The 23,117-nt window shown below is 39.7% G+C and overlaps 2 protein-coding genes across 5 annotated transcripts; one reads left to right on the forward strand and one right to left on the reverse strand.

The window, feature by feature from the left end:
* The first annotated feature begins 411 nt into the window (after positions 1-411).
* On the forward strand, positions 412-12,894 carry LOC145490870 (uncharacterized). 3 transcript variants are annotated; one of them, XM_081469988.1, is made up of 10 exons: positions 412-1,259; positions 1,587-1,641; positions 3,505-3,597; positions 4,689-4,924; positions 5,911-6,226; positions 7,213-7,275; positions 9,174-9,271; positions 9,562-9,759; positions 10,161-10,563; positions 11,631-12,894. In XM_081469988.1, the coding sequence occupies exons 1-10, from the start codon at positions 1,245-1,247 to the stop codon at positions 11,774-11,776; spliced, it is 1,623 nt and encodes a 540-aa protein (XP_081326114.1). In that variant the 5' UTR covers positions 412-1,244; the 3' UTR covers positions 11,777-12,894. The 3 variants fall into 3 exon arrangements, with proteins under 3 accessions (XP_081326114.1, XP_081326115.1, XP_081326116.1); XM_081469989.1 differs by lacking the exons at positions 412-1,259; positions 1,587-1,641 and adding an exon at positions 1,661-2,239; XM_081469990.1 differs by lacking the exons at positions 412-1,259; positions 1,587-1,641 and adding an exon at positions 2,413-3,128.
* A 1,203-nt stretch (positions 12,895-14,097) lies between these two features.
* On the reverse strand, positions 14,098-17,676 carry LOC145490102 (uncharacterized). Of its 2 annotated transcripts, XM_081469208.1 has the most exons (4): positions 17,473-17,676; positions 16,762-16,932; positions 15,818-16,018; positions 14,098-15,214 (listed from the first exon to the last, which is right to left on the reverse strand). In XM_081469208.1, exons 1-4 carry the CDS (start codon positions 17,575-17,577, stop codon positions 15,209-15,211), a joined length of 483 nt encoding a protein of 160 aa, XP_081325334.1. In that variant the 5' UTR covers positions 17,578-17,676; the 3' UTR covers positions 14,098-15,208. The 2 variants fall into 2 exon arrangements, with proteins under 2 accessions (XP_081325334.1, XP_081325331.1); XM_081469205.1 differs by lacking the exon at positions 14,098-15,214 and having other exon boundaries at positions 15,390-16,018.
* Between the last annotated feature and the right edge of the window lie 5,441 nt (positions 17,677-23,117).

A 23,117-nucleotide genomic window follows, 5' to 3' on the forward strand; every position in this document is an offset into this window, starting at 1 on the left:
AAACTATTTTGCTAGCTAGAAAGCACAATGTGCTGTTTTTATTGTTGCTCAGGCATACTTTTGAGCATTTTTATTATTAGTTTGGCATTATTTAATCTTTACTACACTGAATCAACAATAATTAGTGATTAATTATCACTTGTTGATATTCACATGGTGATATTCATGTCACACTGGTTTAGTTGGACTGGTAGTTATGGCCAAGCTCCCTTCCATGCTGCCTATTCTATAGTTGGCAACATACAGTAAAAACAATTCTGAAAGTTCCCATGTTTGCCCGACTGCAACAGCCAGTGCAAAGTTGGGGAAAAATTAATAAGATGTTAAATATGACAGCTGTCAAACCCATTAGGATGTCACCTGACAAAAGAATTTCGAAATGTCAAATATATTGTTGAAAAAGCTAAGGGTGTGTTCCTTTGGGGTGATCTGGATCAGGATTGGTGATCCAAGATCACTCAGATCATTTTGCATCAACTTAAAGCAGCTGATGAATCTGTGACCAGAGGGGATTCATCAGTTCCTTTGATGTGCCATGATCTGAGTGATCTTGGATCACTGATCCTGATCACCCCAAAGGAACACATCTGCAGAGTGAACCACAGGATACATTTAATTGGCTTATCAATTATATGGTAAACAATGTGCATGCTGAAAAAATCATAATTTTCTGCCAGTCATTAAAGGCATGTGGTGACAGTTATGATGCCCTTCAACACTTCCTTCCATGAAAAAGTAAAATTAGTGACTATGTATCACTCAAAGACCCCTCAAGGCATCAAGGATAATATAATGTTTTTTTTTTATGGTTTACTGTCTCACAGTGGAAATACTCGTCTGGTAGTAACGCCGGGCTAGTGGCCTGGGAACTGGATTTAACATATGCAACATCAAAAGGGTTCTTATTTTTGGTGTGCCATAGAACATGGAATCTTACCTTCAAGCAGTTGGAAGGGGTGAAAGGGATGGTTATGATGTTTTGTCCATGTTTTCCCGTGCATACCATTTGTGTCACTGTGATCCCACAATGAGGGCATTTGTTAAAAACAAAGTTAAATGTGGGCATGTAGAAACAGTTTTTGAAACAGTTTTTTTTTTTTTTTTTTTTTTTTTTTTTAATGAGATGTTACAAAATCCTTCCATACGGCACAAGGGCTGTGATGTGTGCAGTAAACAGTGTGATTGTGGAGCCTGCCCAAAAGAAATGTTTGAGATTGTACTGATCTTGACAATATTTATTGTCCATGTACTTTAGAAAGGTAGGTTAACATGGATGAGGGACATTCACAGAGTTGGTAAAGGATTTAGCTGTGACCTGTAAAGCCAATATTTCAGTTTTAGAGGGTTTTTTTTTTTTTTTTTTTTTTTTTTTTTCAAGACGTGTTAGATGATGCCATTATTTTGGATTTAGCTGCAGACCTAGAGCATTTATTTCCAGTTGATTACATTTTGCAAAACTTCTCAATTTATAATGAAAAGCTTGCTGCAGAAATACTGCTTGTGGTAAATAACATATTCAATGATGTAGAAGATGCAACACACCTTAAAGAACTATGTGAACTGGATTGGAGTGTTTCTGTTCTCAGTTCCAGAGCAATATCCACCTGACAGTGATGAGTCAGACTCTGATCTTGAAATCAGGTAGAACTTCGGTGGCAAATGTCAATGTCTGAGTATAATTATTTTAAATACTTTTCTCATCAACATTGGCCACCCAATGTTACTTGATGTTAACATAATACTACATTATAGAACAAACATCCAAAATCGTGATTAACCCTCTTGACCTAATAGGTTGTTATGGCAGTAGTATTATAAAACCACTCTCGATATTTAATGAATTATGCTTGGACGATCAAGGTAAAACTTTCTACAAGAAGGGAGATCAGAGCCATGCAAACTTTGCAGAAAGTTTTATCTTGATAGACCTTTTCATTATAATTTTAGTAATTTGCATCATTATTTTTTGACAGCCTATATTAAGTCGTAGTTAATAGATTAAGTGAAGAGGATGATCAAAGCACATTTAACAAATTTGTTAGGCGGTGCAATGTCTCTTGCAAATCGAAGATTTAGGTTTCACTTATAATATGGGCTGCCTATCTTTTCCAGGTTGACCATTGCTCTCATTCTATTTCTGGTGTCGTCAACTTTACTTTAATTAGTATAACTGCCTAGAAGCTCGCTAATCCGGCTATGGTGGTCAGCAGGGTGCTCAGGTGGCAAATTTACAGCGAAGGTGAACACAAATTACATAGAAGACATATTAACAAATAGCAAACGAAACTACTCACGCGCATACGAAGAACGATTACGATTTGTGTGTACTTGATAATAATAATAATTATTATTATTATTATTATTATTATTATAATGATTATTATTATAATGATTAGAAGGGGAATTTGTATTTAAATGTCCATACAACTATTGCCCTCCAGTGCTGGATGTAGTTCGGTTTTGCAACTTGATCCTGCCGGATTGCTTCGGTTGTGTTTGCTTCTAAACTCTTCCAACTTTAAGTTTAAGACGGACGACTTTTTTGCGATCTTCTTGGCAAGGCCATCGTGACTCTGTAGTAAGTTGTACTTCCAGCACCGCACAAATTCAGGCATTCAGCCCACAACAGTGGCAGCACGAATCCTTTTCATTCTTCACCTTAACTCTTCTTATTCAATTTTAACTGGAGTTTGCAAACTAAGGGTAGGATGCAAAACCTCCAAGTCTTACACGACGACTCTTGCGCTCTGTTTACATTTTACATGATCAGGAAGGGCGATCGGCCTGGGTTCGAAACTGTATCTTAGCAACGCGCTGAGCATGCTCAACAAGAACTTGACACGACTCGTACAGAGCTTCTCTATCATCTATCCGCTCAAAAAAACGATAAAAGAGGCTCTGCTCGCAGGGTCCCGATGCGAATGCAAGAATACTTAGAGAAAGCAAGTGGCGGTGTTCTTTTCGAAGACGAGGCTTACCGACTTCTGGTCTCGGACTCGGATAAGTATTATGGGAGAGAAGCACTGGAAACCTTCATGTAATCAATGCTAAATGAGGATCCAGTGGTGACTGATTTTTGCGGGATATAGGCCTTATCACGGTTTTCGAACGCGATGGCAAAAGGGACGGTAGGGCCCATTCTCGTCTTAATCCTTTGTCCTTTGCTCCTCCTTCTGCCTTCCTGAATTTCGAGAGTAAAAACTGCTTGCAAGCCGTTAAAGTGCTAGGAGATGGAGATAACATTTTCTGGGGTCACGCGCACGATTCAGACGATCCTCGCTATGGTTCCAAGAATTGATGATCATATAAATTATTCATTTCAGTAGTCGCACAAGAAATGACGGGTGATCTAAATCATCGTCTCTTGAGTCACGTGATTTGCACGTTGCTGTGTTCATTACTTTCACTGAAAAAGTAAATTTGGCTTTCAAAGACTTTTCGATTGAAAATTCTACCAAGGAAGAGGAAGGTCATAGCTAACAATAGTTTACTGCAATATTTCAGCTTCGGCAGCTGTCAACACCGGCGTACCGTGTCAGTTTCGATTTTGTTTTCGCCCAAAGAACAGACTTCATGTAAACATGAATAACACTGCAGGTAAGAGACTTTGAAACAGCTTTTTCTGAGTTTCTAGATCGATTTGGAAACTTCAGATCAGTTCATAGTTACAGTAATTGAGATAATACGCTCGGATAATAATAGACATTAGATATAATGTTGAATATCACATATTTTTAGCGTTTGTGTTCATTCTGTCAGATTGGAAGTCACAACGGGCGAAAGATATGCGAATTTTTCTCTTTTTGTGTTGTGATGCCTGTTGACTAGGGGCACCTAAATCAGTGGCAACTGGACGGCGCTATAATATAATCGATACTTGAAGGATATGATGTGAGGCTAAACTTAACGATGTCGGTTTTCACTGAAACACATGGTATGCAAATCCGATGAAGTTTATTTTTACGTCACTCTCAGACATCTTTGGTTCCTGGTTCGCACGTTTTATTCAGGAATAAAAGAATTATTTTTGCAAGCAATTACAGGCAATTACATGCAGTTTGAATTGGAAAGAGCAATCAAGTTAGTGTGTTTTACGACAGACAAAACGAGTGAAGATATTTTCAAAGTTCATCCATCCGCATCAGCCTTGAACCCCGGCGAGGGGGGAGGGATGGGGGGTGGACTCCCATACTCCATATACGGGGTGCTCATTGTACCTTTTAGGGGTTAAAAACGACGTTTTGGTGGCTCTTAGGGTGTTTAAAGGTCCACGGTGGGAGATTTTGCAGTACCTTTTAGGGTAATGAGCTGAAAAATATGACAGGAGATAATGTGTTATATAAGAATTGGTACCTCTCAGGGGAGGAAAAAAATTTCAAACCACACCCAGATAACAGGATCTTGGTACCTCTTGGGAGTTCTTTTTAAAATTTCCAACGAGCACCTCAGTCTGTTACATGTGGGAGTTCCCCCTCCCCCCCCCCCCCCCTCCAGGCCTTGAACTTTGCAGAGCACCCATGGCTGGGGGTTGGAGGGCATGGCGTAAGTGTCCATATTTTAAAAGAGGTTAGATTGAACATTGATTCACTTTTCATTCATGCTCTATTTTTTTTAATTAAAAAAGCTACCAGATCAGCTTAAGTCAAAGGTAAACTAAGTAAAAAGTCTTCCATGCTCACCTTTTTTAGGCAACATACCAACGACAGAGATGTTCCCTGCTGGGGATGTTGCAATGAACGTGATAAAGCAGAGTCAGCATAACCCTGGCGGTGGAAACACCATAGCCATACCCTGGCAACAGTATAGAAGAAATGTCTCGTCGCAAACTAGAGTTTTTGGTTATGTCATTGTGCTTTGCTCAAGACGCACCGAGGAGATGTGGCTTTGTGATATGACATCTTCTTGTCCAGATCAAGTTATTGTGGTAAATAGACATAAATATTTTTTCTGCGATAGTACATTGTTGATAATTGAAAGCTATTCACTGGTAGTGCTGGGCCAGTTCCCTCTATGAGATGTGCCTGTTGGGAATCATGGTATGTGGACTGGGTATTTATGTTGATGAATACAACTACCATGATTCCCTTCAGGCACATCTCATAGAGAGAATGGACCTTTTCAGCAGTATGGCGGCCATTTTGAATTCTGCTGTTTCAAATAGGTATTATGGGATGCTCAGTATGTATTTGCCTCCAAAGGATCCCATAATAGCTATTTGAGACAATTGAATTCAAAATAGTCGACGTATTGTCAAAGAGGTCCATTGGCATTCAGTTTTGTGGTGCCAGACACTTGTGTGATAAGCGTTTGGCTGTGCACCACAGGGCTTCTGACATTAATTTAGAGGACGTATAAAAGATCGATGCACACTTCCTTCTTGGCACCCTTTCCACATCTTAATTGTGTAGTCTTTTGGTGAGTCTAGAAACAAGAAATGCTCAGAAATTGCTTGAAGCTCAAAGAATATCGAGCATTACCTTGGTGTGTGACTGGATGACCCGAGAATTTCTTAATTCACTTGGCCATCCCAGACCCTTTGATATTTCGGCTCCAGACTTCGCACCAGTCCTAGAAGGCATTTCAGGATTTCAGATAATTTTTCAATGCAGGGTGTCAATAAGGAATTCCAACAGGTCAATTCCCACTGTTCCCACCAACTCATTATAAATTTTCTGTTAATTTGTTGGATCATGTAGTTGACCTTGATGGTTTTTTTACCTAAGACTCCTCTTTTATCTAGAACACTAGATTTGCCAGCTTCAGGTATCATGCAGTTTCTCCCCACTAACCCCATTCAGAGCCTCCTGCCAGTTTTCAGACATGTTTTATGAGCGTAAAGGAGACAGTTGATGTCCTTTTCCTATCTTGTCCCGATGCAGACTCACTTTTGCACTTCTGTTCTTATAACAGAATAATGGAGTATACAGGATGATTTTGCATGTATATCCTCACAGAGGCGTTGTCATTGGTAACTCTTCAGTAGACAGCATGGGGAACCAGCTTCCATCGCATGCTCGTTTATTCACACTCCTGATCCCTGTCAACATTCCTATGATTTACAATGCAACACTTCAGCTTGTCCAGGAGCTAGAGGATCATACTGTTGTGTGTGACGAAATTATCTTCAGCATAAAAACTAATCTCACAGGAGTAGGCTTTTCTCGATATTACCACAATGGGAATGTACTTGAAATCGAGTATCCTCTTCCTAAAATAAGACTTACAGGTCAGTGGTAATATAATTTTAGCATTACCTACCTATTTCTCTCCATGCCTTAAAAGGTGCAAAAGTCTTTGACTCTCTCCTTCTACTTGGAGTTGATGTTAGAGCTTTGACAGCACCCATCCCACTGCCTTCCGACGGCATGCCTGTTCTCCCCCATAACATTTTGGGTCCGCTTGGTTTTAACAGGTTGACCTTAGCATCACCATCATCATGATACCAGTTTTCTGATGCCTTTGGGCCTTTGGAAAGCAATTGTGCATTTCCTTTGGTTGTGTTTTACAAGCTCTCAAATTGTTAAGAAAGGCTTAAACAAATTCTCTATGAGCCTTTGTCTTCTTAGTCAATCGGGCTCAAGACAAAAACTAACAGCAATTTACCTGACAAGACTTTCCCGCCCTTACCAACGGCTGCATAGTTTCCTGCGCTGGCCATCTACGGTGGTACGATTCACAGATGAATTCCCATGCACTTTGCACGGGGATATGATACCTCAAAATATGATTCGTTAACAGCACTATTTGTGGGCGTGGCAATCGGCTCCATGATTACAAAGTGGAATCTCTTCATACGGACACCTAGCCTGAAAAACGCGGAGAGTTCATTTCATAACGGAGAGTTCATTCCATTCCAGAGAAACTAGAATCCATATAATCTTCATCTCTATAGCATGGTTACCTCAAAAACAGGGCCACGCAGCTCTACCCCGTCAGTGTCCGTATTAAAGAGGTTCGACTGCACTTACTATAGTGTCAGTTATTCAAAGTTATAATTAAGTCTGGTCTGGTTAAGTTTCGTTTCATTTTGTTTGTTTTTTTTTTTCTTTTTTCTTTTGTTGTTGTTGTTGTTGTTGTTGTTGCTGTTGTTGTTTTCTTCACATAAGCAAAGATAAAAAAAAATTGAAATGAATTTTAAAAAATTGAAAGAAACTAGATTTTTTTCTTCTCAGATATTTTTTAATTTACATTGTTTCCAACTTTGGTAAACAGGAGTGATGCGGAATCCCTTTACTTGGAGTACGATTATGCACTTCAAGGATCTGGCAGACAATGGTGAGCTCAGTGTCAAATCTAGCATTCAAGACTACTGCAGGCCAGCTAAAAACATCAAACTACATGATGACTACATCATTTCCATGCCCGCTCATCCCCACCCTCTGGGTATTTGTCTTTTTTGAAAAAAAATATTTGCACTTGCTCAAAGGTGGGACTCGCTTAATTGTTCACACAAAGGAATCCCCTCAGCGGAGCTTCAAGAAGACTGCAAATTCCCAACCCACAACAAAAGCTGCTCACAAAATAAATATATTTTAATTTTAGCGCATTTCACTTGATGTCCATATTTCTTTGATAAATTATAGCACAGGCTTGAAATCGTTAAGAGCACCTCAGAATCTGATATTGTTAAACACATTAATTGAATGATGACAGCAGGTTTCTAATTTTGGTCTCTTTGTTTTTCTCTCGTGTGTTTTTCTGCCTTTTGCCAACTGACGGAATCAAGGCTGTTGCCTAAGAAATTTTTTAAGGAGCCCTTTGGGCTCCTTCCACCAAAAGTTGGGAGCCCAAGCCACCTTTTTAGGAGCCCAGATAAAATTCTCCGTGGTCAATCCGGGGGGGGGGGGGGGGGGGGTTGGTGAGTTTGAGGAAGATGGGGGGGTTAATTGTGGAAATTTTGGGGAGGGGTCCTGGGGCAGAGATTTTTCATGAGACACTGATATGGTCTAATATCAATCAAATTTTATAAATAAAGCATTCAGCAAAGTGATCAGGTCATGACTGAGAAAGAATACTATTTATGGTCAGACTCAATAATTGGTGTATCCATGCAAGTGCTGCAGCTTTTTTTATAAAAATTTATATTGCTGCTTTTGTTTTTGAGTTTTGCAAGTCTATTTTAAAAAGACGAAATATGTTGTACAAATCATGAAATGCAAGCTGCAAATGAAAACAAATAAAAATGAAAGAGGCATTGGAGGGGGGGGGGGGGTTGAATTTGGCCTCACTGAAATGTGCGTTCCTTCACCGGGCTTGGGACATTAGTATAAACTAAAGGTGATTTTGAGGCAGCATTACAGCAATATTGGCCACTTCTTTGGAGAAAATAAATTCTTGTATATTAGGCGGTGTCGCGACAATTTATTTGATAATTTAAAATATAGAACCCTAGTATGCAAAGAGAATTGCAATGTGTTCTTTTTGCTGGCAAGTTACTCGAATTATCCTTTCAAAACCTAAAGAAATTCATTCAGTACATCTAAGTGAAGTTTTCTTAAGTATCGGACAAATATTTAGACACATTTATCTTTTTTCAACTGTAAATATAATGTCAGCAGGATCATCACTCCAATTCCAAAAATATTAGTTATCAAAGTAGTTATTTTGCAACTCGGAATCAGCAAGGTATCAACAGAGACACAATTCATTGGCATACATGATGTACATTTATTCAACACTGAGCTTGCAATGCATTATGGGCGATTTTCAAAGATGGCTGTTTTCGGCTGTTTTGTGAGCGGAGAGAGACTTTGTTGCCGTGTTTTTGACCAGATTTCTCGCGATAAAAGCAAAACAGGACCAGAGTTGCTGTTGTTTTCTGTTTAATTTATTGTGTGAATGATTCTTTGACCGATTTCATGAGAAGATTGAAGTCAGTGGATAGATTACATGGGAATGAAAACTTCATGTTTAGGCGCCCACTCGGGCTCCTCGAACAAAACTTTAGTCGCCCGCACTCGTAACTTAGGCGCCTCAGGCGACCGGGCGCCCGTTAGGCAGCAGCCTTGGGAATGCTTGGAACCCTTATGTATTCCTTTCAGTACGTGTTACATTTTGGAAATCGTTAGCGCATGGGTCCCTATATGTTTTGTTCCGAGGAAGGGTTGTAATTAGCATTTTATGGTAAAGGACAGAAAGTGATTCCTGACATAAATTCTCTGTCACTCATGCAGGGCAATTTTCACTTTATCGACGGCATAGAAAGCTACTGGAAAGGTGGGCCAAAACAAGGCCGCAGTATCAAGATCTAGTCGCCATGATACTGCTCGAGGTAAGCGTACCGATTTGCAAGTAAATCATGAAAAACTATTAAGCAGCTGCCATAACTATATTTTAAGGGGCAATAAATATTTTCCCTTGTGTTAGTCGCGTTGCTCTTATGGTTAGCAATCTGGTCCGAGTACAGGCCAGATTGAGAGGAGTTGATGTTGGGGAGTTTAAGAAAACGACAACGTCTACGCTGAACTGAAGGTTTATTGAACAGAACAATGCTTTCGGGAGAGGGGTAACTATAGAATAAAGGAAACACTAAAGAAAGCTCTTTCGAACTTCTCTTTGTAGGAAGGTGTAGCTTGTTTAATCCAACACAGACTGGAGGAGGCAGTCGACCTTGCTAAAAGAGCCTGCCGCTTGTCTTCGTACTACAGCTGTGTGAATGACCGTGTCATCCGGGGCTACGCATCTGCTGTGTATGCTGCCGCTGACAGATTTGCTGGCAATCAAGATGGTGCCGAAGAGCGCATCGTGGAGGCTTTGGAGGTGAGATTTGGTTGTATGAGCCTAGCAATAAGTGTACAATGTTTTACAACCGTGCTCAATGTTTGGAATTGTGGTCAAACACGTCTTTTGTGTTCGATATATTACTTCACAATAGGCCACTTTCGATATATTAAAATTCAACTTGATAGTAAGGTCAGAGGACACAAACAAAAGAAGTGAATAAACTTAGTCATTCAATTTCCTTTGTTAGTGTCCTCTAAGTCTCACTGCCAAGCTGAATTTTAATATACAGTATCGAAAACGGTCTATTCACTTCATATCTTTATCTTAGTGTTCAGTTGCACTCGTGTATGAAAGAACGCATTCACTCATAATTTAGCGCTGTTTTCACCAAAGATGTAGTGTTATTTCGAGTCATTTAAATGTCTAATCCCCCGTAGATATTTGAACCAATGGAACCGTCTACATACACTTCAATCGCGCTCTACAACATCGGGGCTATAATCATGGAAAGGTCTGCCAGTGTGGGTGTAAGTGCAGTTGAAGAACGGAAAGCAGTGTGTTTCCTCGAGAAAGCAGCACAACACTGGAGCCATCAACAACTAAACACAACAGCTCGCGTGCTTCCTCGAATATATAACAGATTGATCTCCCTTTATCTCAAGTCCTCACCAAACTGCGCACCCGACCTGAACCTTGCGGTATCCCAAGACAACTTAACCCGTGCTGGTGCCATCATCACTCGATATCACAGCCTGTTCTCTCACTGTTCGAATTGGATGGACAGTACCTTTTACCTTGGCAAGACAGACCACTGCATCAGGTCAAGGGATATCGACGGTGGTAAGTCGCAGTTATCAGTTAGTCATCAGTATGTTAGAAATCTCTCAGTCGTAAAGTGAAGAGGTACGGCGAGTCTGGTCTCTGAGGCTTTTATTTCACGGACTTCTCGTCTTACTTGTACAGCTGCTTCTATTTCTACTTCTGCTCCCTCTACTAGAGTAGATCAGAGTACTACTACTTGACTAGCGAGTGCACACGCACTTAAATAACATATAGGTAGCTATGTTTGGGCCACACGGGACGAACTGACCTTGGAGGATTAAACACTCTTTTAGAATAAAAACCCAAACACTTTCACGCGATTTTCAGAAGCGAACTACAAAGCTCTTAAAACAACCAAAAGAAGCTTAAGTTTAGTGAACTAGAAACCCAAACAGGATCTTCTTGGGAGTTTCAGAACCAAGGCCAGTAGAGGAATCCAAACATGACCATCGGTAAGGTACTGTTTGGAGCTCAAGTACTCTTGATAAACTAAGATAAACAAATCATAAACAAATCATAACACTCTCTGAGTGGCCAGTCGGGCGCTGCAATCTCAAGACTAACGTGGTAACTAGAAAATGTTAAACAATCGGTGATCACGTACAAAAATACTGAATTCTATATGTGTTTGAGCTTTATAACAAGTAATTATCTTGGTTATCCTTATCAACACAATACCTCATTCACTTTAGATCAATTAAGCTGGTATTTCTGAACTGATTTCTCGTTTAGTAAGGTGACCAATACTGACCGACCGACCGATCGATTGTCAAACTGAATCACAAACTCACTCGCTCACTGACTGACCGATTGACTGGTTGCTGAGTAACACACTAACTCATCAATTGATTGAGTAGTTTATTTTGAGATTATGCAATGTTATTACATAATCTCGTACAGTTACCGGTCATGTTGAAGTCTTGAGAATTTTATGGAACCCGAGAATCTCTCCCCCAATGAGAGCTAATAGTTAATGAAGATCGTGGAAACTCGAGACGAAATCGGATTGCTGCATTTACAAAGCAGCAGACAAGATGATATTTGAAATGTAAACACATGGACATTCACTATAATATTTTTTGCAGGTCTCACGGCTGCCCAACAAGCTCTGGATGTCTCCATGCAGTCAAGATTAGTAAGAGAGACAACAGGAGCAATTCAGCGAATAAATCTACTAAGGGAACTTGATGACCTCAGACAACGACCACCAGAAGTGCCTGACGACCTGTAGATAAAATTCACCCTTATGATGGGGGTAAAATACAATCTGCAAATATTGAAAGGAAGATTAAATTGTCTTTTTTTAAAAGCGATTTTTATTTAAATTCTGCGAAGTATGACACTTCATTCATAGTAATCGCGACACCAGTCAACTAATTGGAGAAGTTTATAGCGCGCCACAAAGAACGTGATTGACAAATAACTCGACAATGGAGAGCTTTAGTCAAGCCTCGACGGCAACGGCAACAGAAAAGTTACTAACAAAAACGTAGTGGCGATGCGCGAGCGTAATAAATATTGTTTAAATTCTTTAGCCTTCCTATGCAATGTGAATTCGTCAAATTCCGTGTATTTCAGTAAAGAACTTGAACCACAGTATCCGCGAAAGGGAGCCGCGACATTTATGAAACTGACCGTTTTTCGTCTGGACTGAGACCAATGGATGCTCCCAAGATTTGTAGCTGATTGTCACCAGATTCCTAAGCAAAATATAAAGAATTTTTTTAGTCTACATTGACCTTGGCATTGCCGTCGTGATAGCTAGGGGTCGCTAATGTTCGGTAGTCGACCTTCTATAGACATTTCTTTTTCCATTTTCCATTGTTTTGAAACTAATTGCTTCCCTTCTAATGAATAAATAGAATGGAGAAGGAGGCGTGGCCGAGTGGTTTAGGACACTGGATTTGAAATCTGGAGGTACCTTATTCAAATCGTTCTCCCTACGGCTGTCTGGATTTGATCTCGCTAGTCCCGAGTTCAACTCCTCGACCGTGTAGTGAAAATTTCCAACTGCTCAGCCTCCCACCAGTTGGGATTCCTAATAGGTTAGTTCTATTTGCACTATTTGTTTACTTATTTACAGTGTCCACAATTTGTACAATGTTACTGAAAAAAAACCCAACAACGGGAAGCACAGTCAATTGCGAAATAATGACAACAGAAAAGGCTATAGTCTGTTTTGCAAGAAATGCAAATATTGTTTATTTTTTATTTATTTTATTTTAGGGTATTAATATATTAGATTGGATCACTCGATAATACTAATTTTAAAGTAATATATTTATTTCAAATGTATTAAAAAAAGTTCGGAAGGGGAAAAATATTTTTAATAAACAAGCCCATATTCTAGAGTACCATTGGTGTGACCCTGATTTTCCTGCACTATCATAATTAAATAATTAAATAATTATCTCATTGTTCAAACACGTGCAGTTTTGTTTTCTCGTTCCAACTTACCGTGTTTTCATCGCCAGGAAAAGAACTACATGCTTTTTGGGTTCCAAAAGACGCATCGCAGTTGGCATGAAGGCATCAGTCAACGAATCGTCGTAAATTACCAGATTATAATTGCTATCAGTAATTCGAAAAAGAAACAAAATATCATGTTAAATTTAATACATGTACAAGGTTACAGCGGAGCTCCGGCGGCCCGAGCGGAGCCCCATAAAAAAGGAAACACATGAATAAATTTTTCCATGGTTATCATGGCTAACGGTATTGCTCGTGGGCGCGTACGCACGACGGCGGCGGCGGCGACGGAGTAGCGCAAGATGGCGGCCATACTCCATGTAAGAGGTTTGTAGCGTTTGTAGCGTCCTTCTTTGATACTTGACATCCCTCTTATAGTTAATTGACACCTTTCAAAACAAGGTATCTGTTCACCAGTAGCACGTGACCGTATAGCGAGCTCAAGTTTAGATCTCATCGAGGTCACGTGTTTTTTTAAGTTCACCGGTGACCAGGTGCTGCTTTTCCGTTGGATCACGGGTTCATGTCACGTTAACTTGTTGTAAACAGGACCGGGTTGTTCGGAAGCCAGTTAATGCTAACCCAGGATCAAAAGCTAACCGAATTATAAATTTTCATGTATACAAATGTTTTTTCACTGTTTTTGTTTTTTGTATTTTGCCATCATTTAAACACAAAACGGAAGGCCAAAAAATTTACAGAAAACCACACCACAAAGTTACAAAACTTGAATCAAAATTCTCGCTAATCCTGGGTAAGCTTAATCGAGATTTGAACAACTTGACCTAGACGCTCCGCTTTTAGGCTTGGCTAAATCTACATATTACGCTTACAATTGCAATTTACCTGTGACTATCATTATACCTAGATAGTGATTGATTCAGTTTATTTTAGGATAACAATAATCATAATAATTAACATTTTTGAGGTGAGTAAAAAATGACGTAATAATTTTCAGCGCTGAGAGAGAGTTTATTGGCACAAAGGCAATTATATACTTTTCGTAGTTCTTTGGTAACAAATGTTTCAAGTTTTAAACTCTTGTTGACATAGAAAAGATTAGAGCTATTGGTAAACAAATGGATATCAGGTTCAAACAGAAGAATTATTAAAATCATTAAAATAAAGTGCAAAAAGAAAAGGTCCAAGTACCGATCCTTGTTTAACATGTTAAGAAATTTGTTTATTGAGTCTGACGTAATATTGCCAATAGATACAAATTGTTTTCGCTCTTTAAGGTTATTCCTCAGTATTGCATTGCGCATCCCTACTGCGCATCATTTCACGCGTGATTAGCGCGCGCGTATTAAAAAATGGCGGCTTTTTCTTTACAGCTGGACCCCGCCATAGAGGTATATCGTCATTTTCTCGCAAACGAGTATGATGACCTATCATTTTTTTCTGTTGTTTTGAATTGAGTAATAAATTTCTCTGTGTAAAATAAATATGGACCAATTCTCAGGGTAGAACAAAAAACAATCGTCGGAAACGTGAATTTAGCAAGCTATCGTGACTACAATCATGGTGCTATTATAAGGATTTATATGGGTATTAACAAGGCGCTGTTGCTCCTAAACGAACATGGGGACCCCTCATTTTTATTTCAAAATTTAAGTTCCTATAACATAAACAATCAATAGACAAAGTTTCACAAAAATCTCAGGGCAGGTTCTATTTCAGTGGAATGACCTTAAGGCAGGAGCAGGACCAGTCAAATGTAGGACTTACAACGGAAGATTTTGTTTCGGGGCAGATACAATACTTTAAACTAAGGATTAATCATATCGGGATTTGCATGTACTGTGACATGTTAAAGGTTGAATGTTTATCGTGGTCGATGCATTTAGCTACAACTAGCTAGTTTTCAGGCATGCCAGCTAAACTGAAAGAAACAAATATTGCAAATAAACATAACAGGCTTAACAATTTCAACTGCTGAGTAGGACGTCTTGTATAATTTAGAAGGGGACTACGAAATATTAATATGCATGTTCATTAAATACACAAGTCGAATACTTTTTCAATGCTTTATTTCCCTGTCTTTGTAATATATCTCCTATAACAGCTACGCATGTCTAAATGTTGCAGTCATGAGACATGATCGTGGGACGACTGAGGTTGCCTGGTAAATGGTCTACCACTGGGCTTAAGGCTCTTCGGGCAATCAGACATTATGGCGGACTTGGTAGCTTGATCAGGCCTGCAAAAGAAAGCAGTGTTTTCGTAAACTTAGTTTCCATTTTTATGCCCCGAATAATCTGTCTGATAACTCAGGATCCCATTTTAAGTTAATGTTCCTGCCGTGGAGCTGAATATTAAAAAATAATTATACCACGCAATTAATAATTTAATGAATAGGCCATTCTGATTGATTGTGGACGGACAAACTTAAAAACATTTTGTTAAAATGTTATAAGACAATTTCAAATAACTATTACGCAACTCAATTGTCAGAAACAAAACTTTGCCGGGAACTCAAGAAAACGATTGTTAACGTTTGACAATGTCGCTTTGCGATTAAAAGATGTAGTAATATGTTCCTCCCATAAGTTAATGAGTAAAGCATTCTGACAGAGTGTAAACGGAAAAATTTAAAAACAAGGCGCTTAACAATCTCCACGGTCAACATGAAAACCTTCCTGGAAACTCAAGAAAACAAATGTTACTGTTTAACGCTGTTCGCATGCGGATTTCTTTAAGATGGCATGATACAGCTATTTGGGGCGCGTGAGTAGAACATTAAAATAGTTATGAGGCAAACTAGACTTACAAAGACAGGCTTAAAAGAAGGACAAGGACTTACACCACTTGGACGAGGAGGACGAGGACTAACACCACTTGGACGAGGAGGACGAGGACTTACACCACTTGGACGAGGAGGACGAGGACTTACACCACTTGGACGAGGACGGCGTGGATCACTTTCCTCGTCAGCTTCCTTGCCCGGCTTTGTTGGCAGAATGGATGGCTTATATTTCTCGTGGCAGGCTTCTACACAGTTTTTCTACGGAGAAAGCACAATAATAATGTAGCCCTCCGGCATTGTTCTCATGAACTTAGTTTCCATCTTGATGCCCGGATGAATCAGTCTGTCTGATAATCGGAAATCCAGTTTGTAAGTGACTGATTTAAATTTGAGAACATCGCCATACTGCCTACATTGATAAGTTAATTGGCATTCTGATAGAGCAAAATTTAGAAACATTGGTGAACATTGCCAAAGACAATAAGTTCATCTCATAACAGTAAAACCTTCCTAAAAACTAAAAAAGAACAGTTGTTTGTCTACGTAATTATCTTGAGGATTTATTTTACTTTACAACATGTAACAAGTTAATTGTTTTGGGGGAAATCCCATGGAGAAAAGTCGGGAATGTCATGGGAAAATGTGAGTTACACATGCAACAGGAGACCAATCGGGGCGCGGCTCGACCCCTAAAAGATACCATTTTTAAACGAATATGCCAGCGTTTTTTATCATGCCTTTGATCGAGAGAAAACCTAAATGATGACTCGATAGCTAAAAATAGTGCTGTTTCTTCCTGAAACCACTAGCGAGGCAAAAATCCGTGATAGAAACCCCCTAAGTGAGATCACGAGCATCTAAGTGACGTCACGCCCATGTGACCTTTTCACATGGGCGTCTCTCCCAATCGGGCAATTTGGGGCGAGTGAGTGAGAATACTAAATAGTTATGAAACAAACTAGTCTTACGAAGAAAGGCTCATGTAAAGGACGAGGACTTACACCACTTGGACGAGGAGGACGAGGGCTCACACCACTTGGACGAGGAGGTCGAGGACTTACACCGCTTGGACGAGGACGACGTGGATCGTTTTCCTCGTCAGCTAGCTCGCCCGGCCTTGTTGGTCGCTTTGATGGCTTATGCTCCTCGAGGCATTTTTTGATACACTTTTCCTGCAAAAGCAGGCATAATAATAATGCAACCCTGACTATTCTAATGAGTTTAGTTTCCATCTTGATACATGCCACGGACGAATAGGCCAATTCCGATATATTAAAATTCTAACTTGGCTCTGACGCTTAGGGGAATAAAACAAAAGAAATCGCATCGAGGATGAGGGGTGAATAATTAATTTCTTTCGTTTTTTTTCCCCTAAGCCTCGGAGCCAAGTTAGAATTTTGATATATCGGAATTGGCCTATCTGCCTGTTAGCTGAGGCTCCCGAGGAACTGAATCTAACAAAATTACCAAACTCCATCGTCTGACAGATTATATAAACGGTTGAACTTAGAAATTAAAAAAATTAAAATTGGGACATTTCAAAGACTGAAGGCTCTTCTAAAAGACTATTAACAATCGATAAACTCAATTGAGGCCATCAAAATATTCCTGGAATCTCAAGAAAACAGTTTTCTGCATCACATTCAGTCTGTTGTCAATAAAATTTTATCTGGATCTGGGACGAACATAAAGCAAACTAATCAAGAACTTACCAAGAGTGGGTTAGGCGTTTTATGGTGTGGATCATTTTGTTTGTCCGCTATCTCGGTGAAGACGACGGTAGCTCCAAGAAGCAGGAACAGTATTAGAGAGTTCATCTTGAGAACTGTCTTTGCTGATCAGCAAAGCAATGTGAGTACTCGGCTCATGCCCGCCCTTTTATAAGACTGTGAGAGCGGGATTGCATATCAACTGACAAAAGCAAGAACAAAGAAGTCTTTGTTAAGGCATTGTTCGTTTTCTACGTCAGGTGTAGAAGATAAACAGGTTTCTCAGCTGATATCAATAGTGAGGGTGTATTTACTTACTGTACGCACGTTTTCTCGCGTTGCTGAACTTAAGTTGACTTTTCTGTTCAAAAGGACTCGTATTTGACAATTTCGTGGAGTATTTCCAGATTTTCCAATGTTTTTATGAAGAACGAAGTCATATGTCACGTTTCTCGTCTTGGTCACGTGTTGTAGATGTAGAGAGCTCAGAACAAATGCGTTGTCAAAATTCAAAGACCAGCTGGCTATAGTGTACTTGGTTATGTGAACAGTTTTTGTTTATTTTATGCACTATTTGTTTTGTTGACCTCAAACGTAGACTACCATGATGAAATTGTTTAACATCCCGTGGGCCACTACAAACAAAGGTATCTTTACAAAACGGTATATCTTGTTTGTGTACGTGGAGGGAAACACAAGTATCCTTTGTTATTTGCCAGCTGGGAGGTCCGTATAATGAAAAACATCACTTTGACTGAGGTCTTGAAAATATTTCCCGAGGCCACCGGCCGAGGGCAGCATTTTCAAGTCCAAGGTCACAGTTTTCCGCTACACGAACCGACCCTATATAAGCCGGTAAATGGCTTATTTATTTTTTCAAATCACTTTTATTATTGTTGAACATTTCCACGCACACATCGCGAGCGCTTTACGTACTGTGACCGTGGGCAGAGATAGGAAAATCCGGACCGCCCTAAGGACCAATAAGATTGCAGGATTCGTTACCTTGCCCTCAGGGAAAAAAATAAAAAAAAAACAAATGTATTCACAGCAGTATTTGAACAAAGCTCATGAAAATAGATACCTGATATTATTCACATAGATTGTTGACAGAGATCGGATTATATTCTGGGCCGGAAGCTCTAACTCTCAAAGCTCATCACTGATACGTAGTCAAACAAAATTTTGGGTATAAAGTGTAATGGCCTCCTGTTGAAATATATTTTTTGTATGAAAAATTATTGTTTTGATCATCAATCAGAAAAATGGATTTTGACCTTGTCCCATGAGTCGGGGATATGCGGAGAACTAGTATGAACTTTGCTCATTTGGCTAGCCTTCAATGTATAGAATTGGCGGCCCGACCCGTTCCGAAAGCACTCGACATCTTTAAGTTCAAGTGAGATGAGCGTATAAGGCATGATTCTTTCCAAAGTTTTTTTCTTCACTTCATCGTGTTGTTTGCGAGGAGCGAATTCTGTCACAATTCTCATTCTCAGTTTCCACACTCTCCGCTAGGAACGGCTGTCTCTATAAGCCTCCATTTGTCGGCCAACAATAACAGCCTACTTTAATTTATTGACTAGCTAGGCTTCTTTACGGAAGCTCATTAAAAAAAAAAAACAAATGCCAGGGGAGCGGGAATAAGTGGGCTTATTAAATATTGTAATATTATGCTGAAGATAATTTCGTCGTGCACAACAGCATGATACTCTATCTCCATAACAGGCTGTAGTGTTGCTTTGTAAATCATATGAACGTTGACAGGGACCGCGGGAGGAGGGGGGGGGGGGTGGTGAATAAACGAACATGCGATGGAAGTTCCCCATGGCCATACTGTCTAGTGACGTGAGAAGTTACATGTAACAATGACAAAGCCTCTGTGAGAATATACATGCAAATTCATTCTGTATTCTCCATTCCTCTGTTATAAGCACAGCAGAAAAGTAATTTCTGTCGTCGTCATCCTCTGAGCTAAATTTCGTAGCCTGGATATTTAAAAGGACATCAGCTGTTGACATTGAACGGGCATATAACGTGCCTGAAAACTAACACTGGGATCTCAATGGCGAGAAACTGCATAATAAGAGGACCAAACTCATCCTGGTCTTATTCACTCCAATGTAAATAAACCAGAATTGTTTTTATACTTATATTATATTTTAATTTTAACAGTGTCCCCGATTAGTAAGCTTAAGGCTAGCTAGAAGACTAGACACGCAAATAAAGTTAATATTATTATTATTATTATTATTATTATTATTATTATTACATACATTTATTTTTCAAAGTGAAGTATTCGTCTTAGCTTCATGGTTTGTTGTTAAGCCAGTAGTTTGAACACACATATGGTTCATGTGTTATCTCATGAGAACTAGTAATATATAGATTTCAGTAGCCAAGCCTCAAATCGGGGCTCCTGGGTCGGGTTGTTCAAAGCCCGACTAAACTAACCCAAGATAGGAGAGAATTTTGATTTCAGTTTTGTAACTTTGCGCAGAGGTTTACTGTTTACATTGTTTGGCCTTCTGTTTTGAGTTTCAATAATCTCAAATGCACAAAACACAACTCAGTGAAAAACATTTGTATGCCTTCCGAACAGCCCGGCCCTGAGTAACAAGTTAACTTGACATGGGCCAGCGATCAAATCGAAAACTAATGCTTGGTCAGCGGTCAACTATAAAAATACGTGACATTGATGAGCCCTAAACCCGAGCCAGCGATATGGTCTCGTAATACTGTTTAGGCAGCTGTCAATTGACCATAACATGATTGTCCAATACCAAATATGTAAGGTGTAAACCAAGGCTGCATGCCTCGGTCGACCTGTTAGCTGGAGTATGGCCACCATGTTGCGCGACGTCATCGTTGGGCGCACGCGCCCGTGATCCACGCCACTAGCCATGTTGACCATGAAAAACGAGTTAAATAGCTTTCTATTTCTATGTATACATGTGGTTCTGTTCCTATAGTTGTGGGGTTTAGAATTCATGGCCCGACCCCTTCCGAAAACGCTCGACATCTTTGTATGTGAGATGTGTGTATAACGGAAGATCCTTTCGAAGCTTTCTTGGCTAACACAGCCTTCTATAAATTATGTTGTTTTCAAAGAGTGAACAAGCTGTTGCAATTTTTATCCCCAGTTTTCGCGCTCTCCGCTATCACCACCTGGCAACATGACCCCCATTGGGTGACCAAGACAAAACGGCTTGCATTAAAAATTCTTAGACTCGGGTTTTCCTACGGAGGCCCAAGTAATAAAATAAAGGTTAATTTTACAGACGCGATTTCGTTTTGTGGCTGCCAGTTTGAATTCTCAATACGCGGTCATCTTGTGCGAGATTTGGAGCCAAAACATCACGGGGTCTGGACAGTCGAGTGAATTCGGAAATTCTTGGGAGCATCCAGCCGCACTACCTTATAGCTTCGACTAATTCCCGAATATTTCTTGGTTCCTGACCTATCAAATGACTGCATATTTGACACTATAAACGGGCGCCACTAAGTTAAACTTCGTCGATCTTTATTCGTCCCCTAAATGGATTCGATGAGTCCCTGTGGTGTGCAACCAGAAGATTATCACACAAGAGTCTGGCGCCATAAAATGAATGAAAACAAGCCACACAAATCCACAGGGAATTTAGACTAATAGCAATCTCTTGTTTCGTAGAAAATCCGTGGGGAAGAACGCAAAACAAGAAAGCGTCCGAGCGTCAACTGCGAGCGGCGATGCTGCGCCCGCTAGTTGCGCGGGTTTCGGAAGACCCAACTAACACTCACAGTCACGCTCGCATGCTCAGTTGTTTTGTGTTCTTCCCAACGGATTTTTGAGGGAATCAAGTCAACTTACCGATGAACAGCTTACAACTGTCAACACTTTACTATAGCGGTTAAAATGTGCGTGTAGATCGATTGATCTATTACTGTAATTTCCTAGCGAATTAGGGAACAATAAAACGTGTTTTTTTTTTTTCTTTTATTTTTTTGTTACTCAAATTGCGATCATGAATCTTCAGTGTTACAGGGATTTAGACCAAATATAGCGAAAATGCGCATGAGTTCTGACGGAGATTCAGTTTCCGAAGAAAGTCTCGACATTTGCATAATCTGATCACTCCTAGGCCTAGCTACACTTTTGTTCATTAATTACCCGCTGACAGAATAAATCAAAACTGGGACTCTACAGATGAGTGACTGACAGCTCATTCGCATATCATTTGCATAATCTGGGGCGGAATTATTTATGCTGGGACGCAAGTTACGCAGTGGGACTTCCAAAACAAAGGAACTCGTATCAGTCCAGCCCGACTTTCCTTTGTTTTGAAAGTCCCACGGTGTAACTTGCGTCCCAGCATAATTAACTCCGTACCATGTGCCCGGATCGTGCAAAGGGCCTCTTACGAGCTAAAAAGGAGAGGTCCAAGTAACGATCCTTGTGGAACTTGTCAAGAGATTTGTTAACCGTGATACTGTCAGTTGACACCTCGTATTATCTAGTAGTTCTAGTCATGTAGCTCATTAAATACACAAGTTTGATACTTTTTCAATGCTTTATTCCCCTGTCTTTGTAACTTATCCCCTACAAGAACTACGCATGTCTGAATTATGCGTTCATGAAGCATGACCGGACGAAGTTGCTCTACAGGCCATCGGACTTTATCGCTCCCCTTCCTCCATGCATTTCTCAATACACTCCTCCTGCAAAGGAAAACAACATATAAACTTAAATGTTTTTACAACTCAGTTTCCATTTAATACCCGAATAACCTGTGTGATAATTCGGGTGTTACTGTAAGTTAATGTTTCTCCAATAAAACTGAATTTTTCGAGAAATTCATCAGACCTCTTCATTAAGCTGTAACTCTTAGACCATTCTGACGGATTAAGGAAGGACAAATTTAGACAAATCTCAGTCAAATGTTACAATACTGAATATTTCAAACAATGATTACTTGACTCAATTGTCAGTATCAAAACTTTCCCGGAAACTGTAGAAAATAACTGTATGTTAACGTTTGACAATGATGTTTACGATTAAAACATGCAGCAATTAAGGACTAATGAGTAGAGGTATTATTAAAAATGAAACAAACTAAGCGTACCAACGGAGGCGAAAAAGTAGGACGATGACGAGTGGTACTAGGACGGACAGGATCGTTTTCCTCGTCAGCTAGCTCCGTTTTCCTAACTACTCTTGTGAAGAGTAATATCTAACATCGTTTAGTGTATTAAAATAAACTGGCTATATTCTTATATTGTACTTTCTTTCGCAGGAGTATTACTTGAGCCTGAGCACAGTTACTTCCCGCTAACTTTGATGAAATGCATTTACCAGAATGATGATCGCCTTATGTTTGGTTACGTGTCATCCGCTAAACGTTGTCAAATGACTTTTACTCTGCTTGCTAAACAGCTGTTACTTTTCCGCTAACTGTCATCAAATGAATTTACTGATAATTTCTGTCAGTTACCGTTCAATCCGACAATACATGTCTGTTCTGTTCAAGGGATCTAGCAGATATTGTTTTTAAAAGTAACCTTCTAGATATTGGATGACCACTTTTTCAAATTTTATGAAATCAGTTTGAAACTCTTTTTGGTAAAATGTTTTGCCGCAGGACTTCTAAAAATGTCGGTGATCTACTTTT

The sequence above is a fragment of the Orbicella franksi genome, chromosome 6 (genome assembly GCF_964199315.1).
Source record: "Orbicella franksi chromosome 6, jaOrbFran1.1, whole genome shotgun sequence".
Taxonomy (NCBI): Eukaryota; Metazoa; Cnidaria; class Anthozoa; order Scleractinia; family Merulinidae; genus Orbicella; species Orbicella franksi.